Consider the following 22,834-nt stretch of genomic DNA (forward strand, 5'->3'; position numbering starts at 1 on the left):
AGCTTAGCCCAGCCAAACACACTCCTCTGTCACTCCCTCTTTCTTTTTCTCTCCGTCTCTCTATCTCCTTCGGAAGAAAGCCTCGAGGTGACAGACCTACCAAGGCTCCACGGCTCTGCTTAATTCCGCCTTCTGATTGGTCAGAAAGGCGTCGGTTAATTATCCATAACAACTGCAAATCACAACTCGCTTTTGAAAAAGATATCTGATCGTTTCTATGGTAACCGCTCATTCACCGGGATTCGTACGTCATAAACCGAAGTGTTCTGTAAGAGGATGTTTATTAACATTTATGGAAGGAGTCTCCGGTGTCAGCCCTCTGTAACAAAGCTGTAACGCCTTCGGGACAGAGACACAGTTTATGCTTTCTAATTTCATGTTGTGTTTTTTATTTTATTTTATTAACGAGAAGAGAAAGAGGCGAGAAAAGATATACAGCATAGCATATATATACAGTAGCTATAAATGGATAAAAAGTATAACGTATGATCATTGGTATAAGAGGAGTAAAACACTTTCACTTATAGGTGCCTAGAGTAACTCCACTTCATGAGTACTAGCAAGAACTTGATGCTTTTATGTGCAAACTTCAAAGAGAACCCTATAACTGCGTTTTTCTGGTCCGACTAAACACCAGGTAATTATTATTCCCAGCCAGTTGCTGTTCTCTGGCATTCCCTCTTCTTGTCTTTCTCACTTTCCATCATTGCTGAGAGCCAGAATAACCGACACGCCAACGCTGGCATCCAGAAGCACATACGCGCGCCATGTTCCTGCTTTATTATTATATTCTATCGTCTCAGACGCCAAACGTTTCTTCCCATCGATTCATGACGCGTGAACGTCAGCATCATGCTGCTTTCTGGATAAAAACTGTTGCACGGTATTAAAAACCATTTAGCGTGTTTTCCCTGAACGTCTTTTTCTGACTTGCGTTCAGCCTCTGTGTTTCCGGCTCAGCCGTCGTTTTCCTCCCTCCCTTCGTCTCAGCGTCTGATCTCGAAGGTGTCGAAGAGGCAAACGCTAGTCGTAACGAATAAATTGCGGTGCAGTAAAAGACGAGATGTACGGTACGATGCGGGTTTTCGAGGTTACCGTCGCTGTGAGATGCAGACGCTTTCCGTCTCCACCGCTCATCTCTGATGAATCGTATTTCTGACCTCTGTTCTATCTCCTTCTCTCGAGCGCGTCTTTAACGTGTTCAGTCGGTCGTAAAATGGAGGACGTCCACCGGGGCTCGGATCTATCTCACGGTTATCGCCGTTTTATGTGCTTGCTTTTTCTCTCTCATTCACCACAAGAATGGCGTCTAGAGATTGTTCATTCAAATGTGTTCTTTTGTCATTTAGTCCTCGCTCTGACCTTGGAAAAGATAAGGCACGATGGAGACTAAACGTCAAAGCCATTGAAGCCAGGATGGGACGTAATCAACCCAGTCTTATTAAAAAAAAAAACGTTCATGTGCAACTTATTTGCAGCGTCTTGTCCGATCCGAACTGGATTTAATGTACGCAGGGTCCTGGGGTAATTTCTTATTTTACAGATGCTCAATTACCTGCTGCTTTTCCGCCAATCTCAGAACTCGTCTGATTAGCTCAGTTCTGTCTGTATACACATATCCATGATTTCTATCTCGATGTCACCTCACGTTGGAAAAAAAAAGATGTTTGACTGCTGCTACTTGCCGTATTCAGTCTCGTGGTGCGCGTGTAAGTGCCCCTCCCCCAAATATTAAACACTTCCCGGGTCATGAGACAAAAGATGGACGCTTCTCATATACTTTGCGATTGTTTTATTGTGTTTCCTGGAAATGGCTGGCTCGCCACAAACTGAAATCTCTTCTCAACTCCACTCAGCTTCTGAACCGGCGTCCCGCTGATCACCTAATCCAATCCAAACACAACGTATATATCACACCTTCACTCCACTGCACTGCGATATAACACCACCGTGTGATACCACCCCGAAGTCGGTTATTTTCCTCTGACAGGACGTCCCCGAGTGTTTTACTCTACAATTTTCTACGTTTCGAATGTTCTATGTCTCTCTTTTATCTCAGCCTTAAAGAAAACGAAGCTTGTCGTGTTACCCGGAAACCGCACAGAAGTGTAAAACCGAAGACGTGGGAAAACTTCAAGTTACAGCTTTACCTCTGATCGTTACACAGCGCCGACACTGGAGACTCCTTCCGTACATGATAAATAAACGTACAGTCTCCTTACCGAAAGCGCGTAACCATGTAAACGGTTTTTTTTTTAATCTGTTTACGTACAGCATCTGCCGTACAAGTCCCTGAGAACGAGCTGTTGCTATAGAAACGATAAGGTTAAGCCTGTGATCTGCAGCTGCACTACCGTCCAGTCAGAGCTGTCGTTATAGAGAATAACGCCACACCGGTCAACAGCACAGTGGTGTGTAAGAGCGATGAAGAGATGACGGTGTGTTTCCGCTGGAGCAAAATTCGCAATTCGAAGAAACCTGAAAGTAGAGATACGGGCTAGGGTATAAATCTTCACGCGCTGAGCGATGCATCACGATTAGTTTGTTTGTGATATATATTTTTCTACAGTTAATTTCTCTGGCTGACGAGAGCTCGTATTCTCCAGCCTGAGTTCTGGCAGCTCGTATCTGGCCATCAGAGGTGCAGGAGGGGGGTGAAGTGAGGGTGGAGGAGACTGGAAGCTGCTAGATTAAGCACAAAAAATGGCAGTTTCATCTGTGGTGTTTCCGCAGGGGAGCGCAGCGGCATCATTTCCTCCAGGACGATGATTGCTGCTCGGGCTTGCTCAGCCATGATGAGGTGTGGGGCGATGTCATAAATCCACTGTGCTCCATCAGATCCTTGCACCCTTCCCAAATCTCCCCACGTCCCCTTCAGCACTAAAAGGTGTTACCTTTGCAATCCGTTTTTTTCTCCCAGAAAGACTCGGATGTATTCATCAGCACTATTCCCCTCGAGACCTCCATGTTCTTCAGTATCAATAATGCACAACCCTTTATCATCTCTACGGTAACGGCTTGATTTCACATACGGTTCCATGCGAATGCTGAAGGTTTGCAGTGAAAATGTTTGGTAACAAACCACAGAGATTTTCTGTATTGTGATGGACGTATTGGGAATGTAACTAGAGGTGAAAGATGGTTAAAATGATTTCACCTTATTTATACTTACACTATACTCACCTTACTATACGCACGGTACTATACCTGAACGGGGAATGACAGATACATAGGCCACGCCTCCTTTGCTTGAACTAACAGATATAGACCATGCCTCTTTTACTAGGACTGGCAGATACCTAGGCGACACCTTCTTTACCATCAATGATGGACACAGTAGCCACGCCTCCACACTTGTGGTTAAAGATACACAGGACACAACTCCTGAACTAGGACTGAAAAATACATAGTCCACGCCCACTTTACTAATACTGAAAGGTACCGCCCCTGTTTTACTAGGACTGACAGATAGGACAGCCACACCCCCTTGACTAAGACAAAGATTCAGAGGCCACACCTCCTTTAGTAAGTCATAGATTCAGAGGCCACAACTCCTTGACTAAGACAGACACAGAAGCCACACCTCCTTTAACAAGACAAAAAACAGATGCCACACCTCCTTTAATAAGACAGATTCCGAGGCCACACCTCCTTTAATAAGACAAATACACAGAGGCCACACCTCCTTTAATACGAACAAGACACAGAGGCCACACCTCCTTTAATACGAACAAGACACAGAGGCCACACCTCCTTTAATACGAACAAGACACAGAGGCCACACCTCCTTTAATACGAACAAGACACAGAGACCACACCTCCTTTAATACAAACAAGACACAGAGACCACACCTCCTTTAATACGAACAAGACACAGAGGCCACACCTCCTTTAATACAAACAAGACACAGAGGCCACACCTCCTTTAATACAAACAAGACATGAGGCCACACCTCCTTTAATACGAACAAATCTTAACAAATTTTTCATATTAAATTGCGCGCTACACTTGTGACAAAATGCATTTAGAAACACCATTTAAAATGAAGCAGATAAAGAAGTTTATTTTTGATGCTGCTTATCAGAATCGATCAGCATTTTCCTTTCAGCAGCCGAATAAACAGGAAACTATTTAAAATACAGGGGAATATTTACCAGCTCGGTGTTTTTTTCTCGCCGTGTCTTATTGCTCCATGAGCTCGCTGCTTGACCGCGCCTGTAATCATGACCGGAGATAAAGCTGGAGAGAGAGAGAGAGAGAGGGAGAGAGCGAGAGAGGGAGAGAGAGAGAAAGAGGGAGAGAGGGAGAGATGAACCAGAGCGCCGGCGTACGGAGTATCACAGGAAATTACAGAAACGCAGAGATTACAGGCTGAACTGACAGATACCACACGTTTCACGACAGATTCATTAACTAATGGCACCCTGCTGCTCATCACTGATAAGCAACCGTGTTATCTCCCGGGCAGAAATGTCACGAGACAAAAAGCTAAAAGCTTGTATCTGTCCTCACGCACGCTTCACAACTGCTCCAAGTCACAGCGTTCGCCGGTTTCTCCGCCTACTGAATTCTCTAACGTCGCATCAGTAATGCACAGCGTAGTGATGCTCTTTATGACGAGTTACCGTTACCAAACTGTTTTATTCCTCTTCTATCACAGCGGTTTAACAACCATTACAATGTTTCATATATTAAAGATCACCATGACGTACTTTTTATCCATTTCTAGTTACATTTAATGTTGTGTCGTTCCCTCAACAACCTCTCTTTTTTTTTCGTTCTGGAAATTTACGGCCAAAAAAAAAAACCCTCACAGCTTGTCGTGTTACCGAGAAACCGCAAAAAAAAGTCGGAAAACTTAAAGTTACAGCTTTACCTCTGACCGACACTGGAGACTCCTTCCATACATGTTAAATAAACACATTTCTCTCTACAGAAAACGTTACCACATCAACCATTATTTAAATCTGTTTATTATTAGTGCGTCCTACACGTCCCTGTGAACGAGCTGTTGCTATAGAAACGTAGTAACAGTATCAGAACGGACGCGTTAATATAAACCAGAAAACTAATCAACACCTTCTGACCAATCAGGATCCGGAACTCAGCAGCGCTGTGCTATACAGTACATTAATTACGTTGTCATTTGAAATGTTTTTAACATCTACGGCGTGACGTGAGAACTAAACGAAAAAGTGTTCGGTGATGGCGACATGTTCATATTTTAGATCGTTAATAAATCTTTAAATCAGCTTTAATTATAGCCTCCATTCTTATTGTTCACGCCTGAATCATGCCTTTTTCTTAAACGTAGCAAAAAGTGGACAAAAAACCCCCACTCCAGTGGCGCCCCCAGACCCCGGCGGTTCTCTCGGTTTCTCTCCGCAATAAAGAAGGCTCTAATAGGCGCGCGCTCAGGAACGAATTTGAATGAAATGCAATATTTTGGAGAGGAGAATAAACACCCATGGAAATTATTCAGCAGAGGTCTCGGACGGGTCTGAAAATCCGGCCTCGGTCTGAAAAAAAAAATAAAATACACGGACAAAAAATGTGCAAATGCATTCCGCTGTTGTGTTTGGGGAGGAATGTAAATCTGAGGAATGGAAATGTACCTGCTCAGGACGACCCTCATGACACTGGCTCGTTGCCCGAGCTCGCTCCGGCGTGCTCACTTCATATTTCATAAGCGCGTAGACACACCGTCGAGTGCTTCATATGAAACCTAGCCTCGTCTTTGCTTTAAATCACCCGAGCAACGGCGTTAACACGAGTCCTGTTTAAATTCTTCCACTGAAATTGAAAAGTAAACTCAACGTACGTTAAAGCAGAACGCTTTAACTGAACCGTTTGGACAAAAAACAACTGACTGTTCGCCACATTTATTTCAGAACAATGGTTATGAGCTGTGAGGCATTAAGAGGTCTTTCTGTCTTTAAATTATATTCACCGACGGAACCATGAACATTCTAAATTAAAAAATGTAAGAAATTATCCTATATACACAAGGATGTTCATTTTGTTTTAATTCTCTTGTGTATATATATATATTCTCTTATATTGATATATTTTCACTCATCGGTTCGTCTGTCCGATTATTTTTATGCTGAATTCTGAAGAAAAAAAGACATCGTTATATAAACGTTATACGTTTTCGTTTGTCTGAGGTGGAAATGCACGACGATTCAAAAATACTGTATAATAAAGCGGGTAAATCAAAAATCATCAGAAATCTTCAGCACTGGTGTAATCCGGGATTATAAATTGTCGCTGGATTAAAAACTAAAGGCCAAAACTGGGCATACGAGAATTATTTGAAAATGAAATAATGACACGTCGCTGTAATAAATAATGCGAAATACAAATAAATAAATAAACAAACAAACAAACAAATAAATAAAATACAGGTTTTCATTTGATTCAGCCTCGTCTTTACAAGAAGCAACATATTCCAGCCGCTTGTGCTCGGACCCCAAATTAGAAAGATTTAAGGATTCATCAGTGGTATAAATAGCAGTTGAATTGAATTGAATCGATTTCATTCATTCCTCTTCAGTAAGCACTTTATCTGCGTCAGCGAGGAGGTGAATCCGGATCGTATCCCGGGAACGCCGGCGTGAGGTGGGGATACACCCTGCACCATTCAAATCATTCACCACTCACACACTCAAATCCATCAATCACACCTGGGGCAATTTCTCCTAGCCAGGGTACCCCCCGGAGTGTTTTTGTGAGGTGGGAGGAAACTGGAGAACTCAGAGGAACCCCACATGGGCATGGAGAGAACCTGTGAAACTCCACGCAGCTGAGATGGAGCTGAGGAAGTTTAAGAACTGCTGTAGTATCTAGACTTTAGGGGTTCTGTCCTGTTTGGTCTCTTTAAACAAATATCCATCTGCCACACAGACAGAATCTCAGCTTCTGTCAAAGTTTTCTCCCTCATCCTCAGTTAGAAATTTCCCTTCCCTCTGTTGCCCTCAGCGCTCATTAAACACCCGAACCCAAGTCTCTGTAAAGCCGCTCTGTGACCGTATTTACACTTAAAAACTCCGTATGAATGAAAGTGAGCTGAATTGAGTAGACGTGGATTCATATATAATGTGACGGGTTTGACAGTTTCCTGCCGTGTTACGGTATTTATTTTCCGGTGGTGCCGTGACCCGGATCGACAACTCGGGACATCTGTCAGATCTGAGAGTTTCTTCACTGAAAAATGAGAAGGTTTTTTTTGTTTTGAACAGAGCAAAATCCACAGATACTGTTTGCTGGAAACTTGTTATTTGAGAATAAATTATTTAAAACAGAATATTTTCATGCTCTTACTGTAAACTGAGTGGGCTAAGTACGACGAATATTTATCCATCAGTGTGTGGAATACGTCTGGCTCTGTCACTGTCACTTCGTCTCTGAAGCGTGATGGACAGGTCAGAGCTCCGTTACCCTTCAGACACGTCCGGATTCTCGCTCGGGCAAAATAAGATCGAGTGCATATGTTTAAAAGATAAAGCCCTTGCTTTTTTACATTCTTGTCTGTGTTAAGCCCTATTTGGATGATATTCTTAATAAGTAGGTGGTTTAATCAAATGGAACTCTATTTGTGATTGCAGTCGAATCAGAATCGGCCATGATTGTGCATTCTATATCCTGTATCTAGAAAGATAACCTTTCACTTACCATGAAATGGCTTACAGAAACAACACCAAATGTACTTTTTAATCAAGACTCCAGCATATCATGTGCAAAACAAGTTTTTGCTATTTTTTTTTAAACTTTTTTTTTGTTAAGTGTGCTGGCTCTATCTAGGAAGCACTTACTCTTTGGTAGTAGGAGAACCAGGGAAGTTACAGCCAGGAACTAGGAGAACCAGGGAAGTTCCAGCCAGGAACTAGGAGAACTACAGAAATTAGAGCTAGGAACTAGAAGACGCTGGGAAACTACAGGTACAAACTTGGAGAACCAGGGAACTTTCCGTTAGGAATTTGGAGAACCAGGGAAACTACAGCTAGGAACTAGGAGAACCAGGGAAGTTCCAGCTAGGAATTTGGAGAGCCATGGAAACTACAACTTGGAACTAGGAGAACCAGGGAAGATCCAGCTAGGAATTTGGAGAACCAGGGAAACTACAGCTTGGAACTAGGAGAACCAGGGAAGATCCAGCTAGGAATTTGCAGAACTAGGGAAACTACAGCTAGGAACTAGGATGGTTAGGGAAACTACAACTAGGAACTAGGAGAACCCAAGTATGTACTGAAATTTGAAATGGCAAACGATGCCTCTGTTGCTTTGGCTGGCTTTATGGGATCGATTGTGTTCCTAGAAGAGGTGTAGAAGAGGTTCTTAATTGTTGGAATGAAGCACAATGAAGACACTCAACATCCTAGAATGTACATATTGTTGACATGGCGCTCTCACGACTTTCAAGACGTTTTTAGCAGGTTACATGCAGTTTAGCGATCATTAATCTGGATCTTCATATACCTCGTTGCTGTTAACTACATCAGCCTCGTAGCTCCAGAGCAAAACTAAAGAAGAGAAGTTCAGGCATGATCACGTCGTGGCTTAACAACTACATTGCTAGCATTTTTATTTCGTGCCCAACAACTATTTTAAGATGCCACTTAAGACGGGATTTATCCAAGGGAACATGGAAAGAAGAAGTGCATTGAATTCCGTACTGCGACACAGGATTCCAGTCAAGAAGATAATAATGAAGATTAATCAAACTTAACATATTTTGTTTTCTTTTGTAGTAGAGAAAAATTCAGCTCAGATGAACAATAGAGAAAGGAGAACTAGTTTCCAAAATATCTCAAACATCTGGGCACAGGGTCCTTTAGGAATGTGGATAAGACATGCCACTGCTGCAGTTGGCCATGAATCCAGAAATACTGTGTGTGGGAACGTACCTAGATAAAATATGCGAACGCTGTACGAGTGTGTGTGATTGAGCCCAGTCAGTGAGTAAGAAGTGACGTCTCAGTCTGCTGCTTTATAAGGTCCCGGAGTGAAATGCTGATCAGATGAGCACCAGCTGAAAGTGCAATGAAGACTTCAGATTAAACTGTCATCTCTAATATGATGGATTCACTTCGGCTCCTGGCCTTCAGATTTCGTGTTTCACTCTTAATGCTGCATCACGCTGATATACTGGGTTCTGGGAAGTAAAGCAGACATAATGAAGGTAAAACCTTAAAAAGGTAAAACCTTCATTATGACTATAATATCTGAATATAATAGTACGGCACGAAGAGCCTGTTTTACAATATATAACAGTTTCAGCCAGCAGCATTTCACCATTTCAACTAACTGAAATTACTAGGTAGGAGGGGAACCAGGGAAGTTCCAGCTAGGAATTATGAGAACTAGGGAAATTAAAGCTAGGAACTAGGGGAACCAGGGAAGTTCCAGCTAGAAATTATGAGAACTAGGGAAATTAAAGCTAGGAACTAGGAGAACCAGGGAAGTTCCAGCTAGGAACTAGGACAACTAGGGTAATTAAAGCTAGGAACTAGGAGAACCAGGGAAGTTCCAGCTAGAAATTATGAGAACTAGGGAAATTAAAGCTAGGAACTAGGAGAACCAGGGAAGTTCCAGCTAGGAACTAGGATGGCTAGGGTAACTACAGCTAGGAACTAAGAGAACCAAGGATGTTCCAGCTAGGAAGTAGGAAAACCAGGGAAGTTCCAGCTAGGATCTAGGATGGTTAGGGTAACTACAGCTAGGAACTAGGAGAAGCAGGGAAACTGAACCAGAAAAATCACAGCTAGGATGTAGGAGAGTTATATAAACTACAGCTAGTAGGACTATAAGAACTGGGGAAATTAAAGCTAGGATGTAGGCAAACCAAAGAAAGTACAGATATGGACTAGGAGATGGACTAGGACTAGGAGAAGCAGGTACAGTACATCTAGGAAGAAGGCATATTATGAAAACTCCAGTTAGGAACTAAGAGAACCAGAGAAACTCCAGCTAGTAACTAGGAGAACAAGGGAAACTAGAACTAGGAACTATGAGATCTAAGGAAACTCCTGCTAGGAACTAAGGGAACTAAAGACAGTATAGAAAAGAACCAAGAGGATTAGGGAAACTCCAGCTAGGAACTGGGAGAACCAGGGAAACTAGCATGAAAATGACAGCCTTAAACTAAAGATCTAGTTCAAGTAGGCTAACTAAAACTAACAACAGCATCAGCTTCAATAATCAATAATCATGCTAATTGTAATTAACATATTCAAAATACTCTGGTATTTTACTTTGAAATAATTACTCTGTTATAAACACATCATACTGAAACACTGAATTTAATACGTTCATGAATTGTTCATTTCTTCCACAAAATCAAGGCGATTTAAATGAAGTGCAATGCGAGCATCCACACGGCTTTAAGTTAAGTTCATTATCATACTGCATATTTAATTCCGCCTTAGGTAACTTCATTTAAATAATTATGCTGCTTAAAGTTTATCTGCTTCTCTTTAAAGATGCCCATTAAAAAGTTCCCTGCTGGAAAAGAAACAGGAAAAAAAAAATTATCGAATTGTGTGGTTTGTTTTATTCACGTCTGATTGACGGCATCATTCTTTCCTCTAACTGCACAGTTATTGTTCACAAACAGTTTAAAAAAACTAAACAAAAAAAACCCCAAAAAAGCCAAAGCTATCAAACACATGGTGAATGATTCATGAGGTGGGCTTTTAGCAGTGATGGTGGGGTGAAAAATAAAAGTGCCCCCTGAAGTATTTGGCACAGCTGAACTCATGAATATTTACACAGAATGCTGGATCTCTCTCTCTCTCTTTCTCTCTCTCTCTCTCTCACACACACACACACACACACACACACACACACACACAGAGGTGTGTAGGTGTGCATTCTCACTTCTTTTTTTGTACAAATGAGTGAATTATGTGAGCTAACGTGAGTTGTATTTGTGTTAAATACATTAGCCAATAGCTAATACCACAGCCTCACTAGCGAGTCACTAATTCTAACATGCTAGTTAGATTTCGACAGCTAGCAAGCTACACTATTTATTCAGCGATTGATCATTTAATTCAGGATCCATTTTTAGCTAAGCTTATAAACTAGCATGTCATGCTAGTTAGATTTCGACAGCTAGCAAGCTACGCTATTTATTCAGCGATTGATCATTTAATTCAGGATCCATTTTTAGCTAAGCTTATAAACTAGCATGTCATGCTAGTTAGATTTCGACAGCTAGCAAGCCACGCTATTTATTCAGCGATTGATCATTTAATTCAGGATCCATTTTTAGCTAAGCTTATAAACTAGCATGTCATGCTAGTTAGATTTCGACAGCTAGCAAGCTACGCTATTTATTCAGCGATTGATCATTTAATTCAGGATCCTTTTTTAGCTAAGCTTATAAACTAGCATGTCATGCTAGTTAGATTTCGACAGCTAGCAAGCTACGCTATTTATTCAGCGATTGATCATTTAATTCAGGATCCTTTTTTAGCTAAGCTTATAAACTAGCATGTCATGCTAGTTAGATTTCGACAGCTAGCAAGCTACGCTATTTATTCAGCGATTGAACATTTAATTCAGGTTCCATTTTTAGCTAAGCTTATAAACTAGCATGTCATGCTAGTTAGATTTCGACAGCTAGTAAGCTACGCTATTTATTCAGCGATTGATCATTTAATTCAGGATCCATTTTTAGCTAAGCTTATAAACTAGCATGTCATGCTAGTTAGATTTCGACAGCTAGTAAGCTACGCTATTTATTCAGCGATTGATCATTTAATTCAGGATCCTTTTTTAGCTAAGCTTATAAACTAGCATGTCATGCTAGTTAGATTTCGACAGCTAGCAAGCTACGCTATTTATTCAGCGATTGATCATTTAATTCAGGATCCTTTTTTAGCTAAGCTTATAAACTAGCATGTCATGCTAGTTAGATTTCGACAGCTAGCAAGCTACGCTATTTATTCAGCGATTGATCATTTAATTCAGGATCCTTTTTTAGCTAAGCTTATAAACTAGCATGTCATGCTAGTTAGATTTCGACAGCTAGCAAGCTACGCTATTTATTCAGCGATTGATCATTTAATTCAGGATCCTTTTTTAGCTAAGCTTATAAACTAGCATGTCATGCTAGTTAGATTTCGACAGCTAGCAAGCTACGCTATTTATTCAGCGATTGAACATTTAATTCAGGTTCCATTTTTAGCTAAGCTTATAAACTAGCATGTCATGCTAGTTAGATTTCGACAGCTAGTAAGCTACGCTATTTATTCAGCGATTGATCATTTAATTCAGGATCCATTTTTAGCTAAGCTTATAAACTAGCATGTCATGCTAGTTAGATTTCGACAGCTAGTAAGCTACGCTATTTATTCAGCGATTGAACATTTAATTCAGGTTCCATTTTTAGCTAAGCTTATAAACTAGCATGTCATGCTAGTTAGATTTCGACAGCTAGCAAGCTACGCTATTTATTCAGCGATTGATCATTTAATTCAGGATCCATTTTTAGCTAAGCTTATAAACTAGCATGTCATGCTAGTTAGATTTCGACAGCTAGCAAGCTACGCTATTTATTCAGCGATTGATCATTTAATTCAGGATCCATTTTTAGCTAAGCTTATAAACTAGCATGTCATGCTAGTTAGATTTCGACAGCTAGCAAGCTACGCTATTTATTCAGCAAATGCTAGTGTGGTTTTATTAGCTAAGCTGCTAATCTAGTGGGTCATAACGCTACGAACAAATGTCACGTGTACAGGGCGCTAAAGGTCTAATCACCTTACTCATGTAAGGTCGTGAGCTTAATTTCTATCTTGTTAAAATGCTGCTTTTGTTTATTACGTTAGCCTCGTTTAGCGGAGTATTAATGTAACCTTCTTGTTGTTTACCGGTTATTATAAAAAGAAAAAAATATTTCACTGTGGTACTTTTCTTAAAAAATGAACGAGTAATAAAGAAAATACCGGTTCAATTAAAAGTCAGGTGTCCCCCGATTTGAACCGCCGGTGTATACTCGTCATGTCTGTTATAATAGCGTTTTAATTTAGTCCAAATTAGCGTCAGGAACGCTAAAAGTTTAAGTGAACGGTTCTGTACAGACTCACAGAAATATTAACAAAGCGTCTGCGTATATTACCGTCTCCTGCCCTGAGATGAAGAGAAGACATCCTGTCACTCAGAATCAGTAGCAGCAATTCATCCCCAGCTCCATTTGGCAAACTGCATCCCACTTCAATTTGCTTCAACAATAAGGACTCGTTATTGCATTACACATTTCATATTTCACAGAAACGACGGCGATCCTTCAGAGCGTGATAAAGTGAGAGGGCGCTCAGAAACTCCAGGCTTTGTAACAGTGCTTCTACAAATATTATTTCACTAATATTTCACTAAAGCAGGAAGGTTTTTCTAGCTAATCTAGAATTTTAAATAAGTAACGAATGAGAAAGGAGTAAGCGAGTGAGTGAGTGAGCTCACTGCACATTTTATGTGTCTTAATTCATCAGAATGTCATATATTTTATGTGGTACTCTATGGATGTATTATTTAAGACAGGACTGAAATATATCTAAAGTCCCTCTTCACAAACCCATTCAAAACCATTTTTCAAAGGTTTTTAAGCTTTTTGAAAAGTTCCTCACGAATGGACATGCTAGTTGTCCAAAGCTACTTTAATTTAGCACTGGAGTTCCGAGCTGTAGTTTCCCCGGTTCTCCTAGCTTGTTCCTGTAGTTTCCCCAGTTCTCTACTTCTCTAGAGCCGTAATTTCCTTAGTTCTCCTTGGTCCTAGCTGTAGATCCCCCCCCCCCCCCCCAGCTTTTAGTTTACCTAGCTCCTTTAGTTCCTAGTAAGTTCTCCTGGTTCCTATGGTTATGAGGTATGGTTTCCTAAATACCTCAGATATCATAATACCTGTCTCTGGGTTCCTAGCACCTAGCACTGGGTTCCCAAACTCGAGCTCCTCGCTCTAATTCAAATATTTATCCCTTGTTCTCCTAGGTCAGTTTTAGTTTCCTATCTTCCCTTTTTTCTAGCCCTGGTTCTCCTAGATCCTAGTTGTTTTTTGTTTGGATCTCCTAGTCCCTAGCTGTAATATCCCAGGTTCTACTGGTTCCTAGCTGTAATATCCCAGGTTCTACTGGTTCCTAGCTGTAATATATCAGGTTCTACTGGTTCCTAGCTGTAATATCCCAGGTTCTACTGGTTCCTAGCTGTAATATCCCAGGTTCTACTGGTTCCTAGCTGTAATATATCAGGTTCTACTGGTTCCTAGCTGTAATATCCCAGGTTCTACTGGTTCCTAGCTGTAATATATCAGGTTCTACTGGTTCCTAGCTGTAATATCCCAGGTTCTACTGGTTCCTAGCTGTAATATCCCAGGTTCTACTGGTTCCTAGCTGTAATATCCCAGGTTCTACTGGTTCCTAGCTGTAATATATCAGGTTCTACTGGTTCCTAGCTGTAATATCCCAGGTTCTACTGGTTCCTAGCTGTAATATCCCAGGTTCTACTGGTTCCTAGCTGTAATATCCCAGGTTCTGCTGGTTCCTAGCTGTAATATCCCAGGTTCTACTGGTTCCTAGCTGTAATATCCCTGATTCTCCTGGTTCCTAGCTGTAATATATCAGGTTCTACTGGTTCCTAGCTGTAATATATCAGGTTCTACTGGTTCCTAGCTGTAATATCCCTGATTCTCCTAGTCCCTAGTTGTAGTTTCCTGGTTCTCCTTGTCCACAGCTGTAGTTTTATTCTATTTTTTGCCTTAGCTAACTTCCCTGGTTCTTCTACTTCATAGCTGAGGTTTTCTTGTTTCTCTAAATTCCCACCTGCAATTTTCTTGGTTCCTCTAGTTCCTAGCTGTAGTGTCCCTGGTTCTCCTAGTTCCTACCTGTTCTTTCCCATTAATATTCTGGTCCCTTGCTCTAAATACTTTGTTCCCGTAGTTCTTGTAGTTCCTAGTGTCATTCATCAAAGAACTGGAAGTTTTGTGGCATGGTTGTACAGCAGTAGGTGCTGCAGTGTCACAGCTCCAGGGCCCCCGGTTCTATCCAGAGCTTGAGTTACTATTTGTGTGGTGTTTCCTCAGGGTTCTCCAGTTTCCTTTAGGTGTAAATCATTTTTCATTTCTACCCACATGGCTTTCTTTACCGTTCTCTCGTGGGCACAATCTGTCTTGCTGGCTCTCTTTACATATATTCTATTCCTTGTTCTCCGTTCTGTAAAACTCATCCTGCCTTATTTTATTCGTCTCTGCTCCCCTCTTTTTCTCTGTTTATTGCCGTTCCCTTTTTAAAAACTCTTTGTGACAGGAAGGCTGATAGAGAGTTTATTTTCTCCACATGGCCGGGCAGCGCTGCTTTATCACCTGTATGTAAGGGAGATTGAAATTGGTTTTGTTTTGAATATTCAGATGTTTTGCTTATTCGTTCCTGCTAGGAAAATCATTTATCTGACAGAGGAGAGAAACTCAGGAGGCTTTAATATTCCTCTCGTTTGGCTGAGCAGTTATGGAAAAATGAGGCAAATATAAAGGGTGTGTAGGCAGCGATGCGATTTCCAATAAGCAAGATTGGTTTTGAGAGTCTGAGCCCTGATTTATGCTCGCTTTGTAATGAGTATTCAAATTTTCATTACGTTAATTCAGTTTTATAGAGTCATACATCATGTCAAATGGTTTTACAGCACAATGAAATATTCATTTGGCCTTATTACAGCTGGAGTGAAAACATAACAGCACGAGAACATATTACAGTGCGATATCAGATGCTGAGTTAATGTTAAAAGATGGATAAGTAATTAGAGATATGAATGTTTACCAGTACTTTCTAGCAACATGTTCAAAGGGGTCCAAAATTCTTTGTACTTTATTTCATTATTTATCAAAAACTGCTACAATTTTAGTTAAAAAGACACCACCAGACTTCACGAATGTAAGTCCAGACAACGCTCTGTCTGAACCTTAAAGACTGGGACTAATTAAGAGTCAGAACTCTATAGACCGGGACTAATTAAGAGTCAGAGCCCTATAGACCGGGACTAATTAAGAGTCAGACCTCTATAGACCGGGACTAATTAAGAGTCAGAGCTCTATAGACCGGGACTAATTAAGAGTCAGAGCTCTATAGACCGGGACTAATTAAGAGTCAGAGCTCTATAGACCGGGACTAATTAAGAGTCAGAGCCCTATAGACCGGGACTAATTAAGACTCAGAGCCGTATAGACCGGGACTAATTAAGAGTCAGAGCTCTATAGACCGGGACTAATTAAGAGTCAGAGCTCTATAGACCGGGACTAATTAAGAGTCAGAGCCCTATAGACCGGGACTAATTAAGACTCAGACCTCTATAGACCGGGACTAATTAAGAATCAGAGCCATATAGACCGGGACTAATTAAGAGTCAGACCTCTATAGACCGGGACTAATTAAGAGTCAGAGCTCTATAGACCAGGACTAATTAAGAGTCAGAGCCCTATAGACCGGGACTAATTAAGAGTCAGAGCTCTATAGACCGGGACTAATTAAGAGTCAGAGCCCTATAGACCGGGACTAATTAAGACTCAGAGCCGTATAGACCGGGACTAATTAAGAGTCAGAGCTCTATAGACCGGGACTAATTAAGAGTCAGAGCTCTATAGACCGGGACTAATTAAGAGTCAGAGCCCTATAGACCGGGACTAATTAAGACTCAGACCTCTATAGACCGGGACTAATTAAGAATCAGAGCCATATAGACCGGGACTAATTAAGAGTCAGACCTCTATAGACCGGGACTAATTAAGAGTCAGAGCTCTATAGACCAGGACTAATTAAGAGTCAGAGCCCTATAGACCGGGACTAATTAAGAGTCAGAGCTCTATAGACCGGGACTAATTAAGAGTCAGAGCCCTATAGACCGGGACTAATTAAGAATCAGAGCCATATAGACCGGGACTAATTAAGAGTCAGACCTCTATAGACCGGGACTAATTAAGAGTCAGAGCTCTATAGACCAGGACTAATTAAGAGTCAGAGCCCTATAGACCGGGACTAATTAAGACTCAGACCTCTATAGACCGGGACTAATTAAGAGTCAGAGCTCTATAGACCGGGACTAATTAAGAGTCAGAGCCCTATAGACCGGGACTAATTAAGAATCAGAACTCTATAGACCGGGACTAATTAAGAATCAGAACTCTATAGACCGGGACTAATTAAGAATCAGAACTCTATAGACCGGGACTAATTAAGAGTCAGAGCCCTATAGACTGAGAATCAGACCTCTATAGACCGGGACTAATTAAGAGTCAGAGCCCTATAGACCGGGACTAATTAAGAATCAGAACTCTATAGACCGGGACTAATTAAGAATCAGAACTCTATAGACCGGGACTAATTAAGAATCAGAGCTCTATAGACCGGGACTAATTAAGAATCAGAGCTCTATAGGCCGGGACTAATTAAGAGTCAGACCTCTATAGACCGGGACTAATTAAGAGTCAGAACTCTATAGACCGGGACTAATTAAGAGTCAGAGCCCTATAGACCGGGACTAATTAAGAATCAGAACTCTATAGACCGGGACTAATTAAGAGTCAGAACTCTATAGACCGGGACTAATTAAGAGTCAGAACTCTATAGACCGGGACTAATTAAGAGTCAGAGCCCTATAGACCGGGACTAATTAAGAGTCAGAACTCTATAGACCGGGACTAATTAAGAGTCAGAACTCTATAGACCGGGACTAATTAAGAGTCAGAGCCCTATAGACCGGGACTAATTAAGAGTCAGAGCCCTATAGACCGGGACTAATTAAGAATCAGAACTCTATAGACCGGGACTAATTAAGAGTCAGAGCTCTATAGACCGGGACTAATTAAGAGTCAGACCTCTATAGACCGGGACTAATTAAGAATCAGAACTCTATAGACTGGGACTAATCTGTCTTTCACAATGATATTCAGTGTCATTAAGTAGAACCTTCTCATGTTGTCTATTTTTGAATGATGCCTAACTAACACACACACACACACACACACACACACACACACAGTGATTGACACACAGTGTTCTCCGACATTAAAGTCTTGGCCTCTGGTTCCTGATTAAAGCTCCTAATGAAGCTCGTGCATCTGTAACTACATGACCTTGATTTTAATTTAGATTATAATTGTTGCTTTATTTTTAATTAGATCTTGAGGTTTTTTTTTTTATTTATTTAAAAGTTTTAGTCATTGATCTAATTGTTCCCTCTTTATCCCTCTATTGTTCTCTTATTTCCTATTTCTTCTTCTCTTTTCTTCTCTGTGTAATGTACTATCACTTCTCTTCGTTTTTCTGACTTTCTTCGGTGTACTCTTGTCCTCTTTTTTTATCTCTCGCTCGACTAAACGTTGTTTATTCTGCGCGTCCTGGCCGGTGGAGTCTGCAGAGAGGAGCGAGTGTGTAACCTCATTAAAGCAGGCGACCAAAACCAATTCAACCCTTAAACTGCAGGTCGCTCTGAGCACACCAGTAAATTGAACTGTTGAACTACCTAAAGTGTGTGTGTGTGTGTGTGTGTGTGTGTGTGTGTGTGTGAGGATGAGACAGTCTCACTCTCCTGCCATGGAATGAACCACGATGATCCACGATATTATCGATGTGTTAGAGGCTGAACATTTGCATTTCTTTCTTCTTCTTTCCTTCTTTCATTCCTTCATTTTGTTTGTTTTTTACTTCTTTGCTCAATTCCTGTTCTTTCTTTCTTTCTTTCTTTCTTTCGGTGCTTCTTACATTCCCATTTTTCTTTCCATTCTGTCTCTTTCTTTCTTTCTTTCAGTGCTTCTTTCTTTTGTTGCTTCTTACATTCCTATTCCTTCTTTCTTTCTGCTTTCTTTCTTTACTTCTTTCTTTCATTTATTTATTTATTTATTAATTTCGGTGCTTCTTTCTTTCATTGCTTTCTCTTTTGTTGGTTCTTACATTCCCATTCTGCTTTCCATTCTGTTCTTTCTTTCTTTCCTTCTTTCTTTCTTTCGTTGCTTTTGTTACTTCTTTGTTCTATTCTGTTCTTTCTTTCTCTCCAACTTTTCCAGCAGCTCAGACTATAATGACCAGAAGTGATTTTTAATAATACTACGTTATATTTACGTAGCGCTTTTCTCAGACTCAAGGTCACTCAAGGTTATTATTATTATTATTATTATTATTATTATTATTTATTTTTTTTATTCGCTTAGCCACCGTTGCTCTCTCAGTGGTGATGATCTGAACCGTGAGTGGATGAAGCCGAGTCTCGTCCTCAGTCCCACCGTCTATCACGCGAAAGGACTGCTGTATTACCTCTGCAGCATCGGCAAAACACCACTGGTGAGGCCTGTGTGTGTGTCTGTGTGTGTGTGTGTGTGTGTGTGTGTGTGTGTGTGTGTTATTACTGTTATTTCATCAATTATAAAAAACAAAAGTATGATTGCATTAAATGATGTACAGTATAAAGCTCTTGAGTGAGGAAGAGAGCGTTCCTACCGCGTGTAACTCGGTGCGTCCGAGATGAAATCTCGACCAGTGTCGTTAGACTCTGGCCTCAATTACACTCCTGTCAGAGCCAGCACGTCTGATCTTAACTTTGTCATCGTGGATAATTAAATTGGATTTATTAAAGTGTTTTTGTGGAATGGAGGCCATTTTGGTCATCGTGTGTGTGTGTGTGTGTGTGTGTGTGTGTGTGTGTGTGTGAGAGACTCAGGTTGTTCTCAGATCGGGTGTAATTGCCGCTCGTGACATTTTGACATTTAAGCTGTAAATATCAGCGAGTTGTAAAGAGAAACACAGCGGCACGCGTGTAAACGTCTGTTTTGCTCGCTCCGTGGTGGAGTTACGGTTCCCGCTGTGCAACTGATTCTGTTCCTCTAACAGCACGTCCTGGAGTGTTTTATTCCTCTTCCACCACAGCAGGCTGGTATTTCGCACGCAGCTGCGATGCGGTGATGGAAAACGAGCTCAGATCTCAGCTGATTCGAGGTTTTTTTGGCCACGCTGCTCCTTTAGGTCGTGTTTGTTAGAATGATAATTGTGTAATTATGCCGGTCGCTGACATGTCATTCAACTTTAAAACACAGCAGTTTAACGCGCGGTTAATAACCACCGAGCGCTCGGATCATCCGCGACAGCTTCCTGTTAGAGTCACCATGTCAGGCGCGCTCTCACGCTCCTTAAACCTCCTCATTTCTACAGTGTGGTTTTTTTACATGTCACAACAGTAATTGGATTTGCGTGCATGCGCACACACACACACACACACACACACACACACACACACACACACACACAGAGTTTACTTTGAGTTTATTGTACATGATTAGTGTGACTGCTGTGATACCATCAATAATAATACAAACAGTACGATCATGCATAAATATTAAGAAATTGTGTCTATTATGTACACACACACACACACACACACACACACACACACACACACACACACAATTCATGAACAAAGTAAAAGAACAAAATACATTATCACTCTCTGTCTCTCTCTCTCTCTCTGTCTGTCTCTCTGTGTGTCTCTCTCTCTGTGTCTCTCTGTGTGTGTCTCTCTCTCTCTCTCTCTCTGTCTCTCTCTCTCTCTGTGTCTTTCTCTCTGTGTCTCTCTCTCTGTCTCTCTGTCTGTCTCTCTGTGTGTCTCTCTGTCTGTCTCTCAGGTGTTCTGTGATTATCACGGTCACTCGAGGAAGAAGAACGTGTTTCTGTACGGTTGCAGTGTGAAGGAGACGCTGTGGCAGTCCGGCTCTCCCATTAACACCGCTTCACTTAAAGAGGATCCGGGATACAGAGTAATTACAACAACAACAACAACACAAGACCAGTGCTAACTACATCAAACAACTCTTAAAACTAACACAACAAAACCCGCTACAGTAAGAAGTACTACAACAAACATAACCACAGTAACAACCACAACAACAAATACTCTTACATCAAAAACAACCACAACAAAAGCCACAATAATCAACCAAAGTAACAACCACCAGCCCTACCATAAAAATTACAACAACCGCAATATATACAACGACCACTATAACAACCACAACAAATACAAACACAGTAATAACAACAACCACCACCACCATAAGAACCACAACAAATACAACCACAGTAACAACCGCAATAGCATTTACAATAATAACAACCATGACATCCACCATAGTTATATCAACAAACACAACAAGACCAACTACAATAATAAACACAATAGCAACAACCACAAGTACACTTACATCAAAAGTCACAATAACAACCACACTAACAACAACCACCTCCATAACAACCACAACACATACAGCAATAACAATCACAGTAACTTCAGCAACCACCACCATAACAGCAACAAATACAACAATAATGACCACAGCAACAACAACCACCTCCATAACAACCACAACACATACAGCAATAATGACCACAGTAACAACAGCAACCACCTCCATAACAACCACAACAAATACAACAATAATGACCACGGTAACAACAGCAACCACCATAACAACCACAACAAATACAACAATAATGACCACAGTAACAACAGCAACCACCTCCATAACAACCACAACAAATACAACAATAATGACCACAGTAACAACAGCAACCACCTCCATAACAACCACAACAAATACAACAATAATGACCACAGTAACAACAGCAACCACCATAACAACCACAACAAATACAACAATAATGACCACAGTAACAACAGCAACCACCTCCATAACAACCACAACAAATACAACAATAATGACCACAGTAACAACAGCAACCACCTCCATAACAACCACAACAAATACAACAATAATGACCACAGTAACAACAGCAACCACCTCCATAACAACCACAACAAATACAACAATAATGACCACAGTAACAACAGCAACCACCATAACAACCACAAGAGTCACAGTAATGATCCCACCAAAACCAACTGTGGCTACCATAATAATTACACTTACATCAACAACAACAATAACAACAGCCACTGTCATAACAACCACAAAAACAAAAACAACCACATCAACAATGACAGCAATCCCAATAATAATAATAATAATAATCAGAAGAAGAACTACACTTACATCACCAACAACCACAAGAACAACCAGAACAACACTGCGTTCAGTTAGTAACGTGATGGTGTAGGTAATGCTCGTTGTTAATGTGGTAACAGACTGCAGTGAAAATCACAAATCTCACTTTATCAGGAATTTTGCTCTTCATGGCCGTTGTTCTATCTCAAAAGATTAAAGGTTTATTTTCCGGCCAATCAGGAACGCCGTGTGTGGATTCCGCGGGCGGATACGCAGCGTCTCCGTTATCCACTCTTATCTCTGTTCTTTCTCGTCCACCATGCCATCACAACACATGCAGACAGAATAAGAAGTTTTGCGGTGACAGCCGTTCGGCGAAGCTCGGCAGATGTTCCTGCTGCCCAATTGCGGATGATTTATGAGATGTGGCTAAAAGAACTGGTGATGTTTCTGTTGTAAGAGCTGGTGCGAGATGTCAGATGACGGATGAGAGGGAAATGATTGCGCTGCTGTCGGTGCTGTGTGCTGATTGGCCGAGCAGGGCTTGTGGTGTTTATAAACCCGGCTCCTGTTTGCAGAGTGAAGGGTGTATTAGATAAATCGTCTGGAGCTCCTCGCTGTGACATATAAAGAGGATGAAAGACAAAATCCAGAGTGTGTTTACAGCTACTGTAGAGGAAATGCATCGTAGTTAAAAAAAAAAAAAAGGTTTTTGTCTTGGGATTAGACCTCACGAGCTTCGTTGTTGTAAAAGCGTGAACACTGACCGCAGAACACTTTTACTTTTCTAATAAAGCTAGAAG

At 41.0% G+C, this 22,834-nt stretch overlaps 1 protein-coding gene across 2 annotated transcripts in view; it reads left to right on the top strand.

The window, feature by feature from the left end:
* LOC128611019 (cytosolic carboxypeptidase 4) overlaps positions 1-22,834 on the top strand; it is a 99,055-nt gene that overhangs the window by 57,315 nt on the left and 18,906 nt on the right. For both annotated transcript variants that reach the window (XM_053630226.1, XM_053630227.1), the window contains exons 20-21: positions 19,191-19,320; positions 20,655-20,786. In XM_053630226.1, coding sequence (XP_053486201.1) covers positions 19,191-19,320; positions 20,655-20,786 — 262 coding nt within the window. The remainder of the gene's footprint in view (positions 1-19,190; positions 19,321-20,654; positions 20,787-22,834) is intronic.

The sequence above is a fragment of the Ictalurus furcatus genome, chromosome 8 (assembly GCF_023375685.1).
Source record: "Ictalurus furcatus strain D&B chromosome 8, Billie_1.0, whole genome shotgun sequence".
In the NCBI taxonomy this organism is placed as follows: Eukaryota; Metazoa; Chordata; class Actinopteri; order Siluriformes; family Ictaluridae; genus Ictalurus; species Ictalurus furcatus.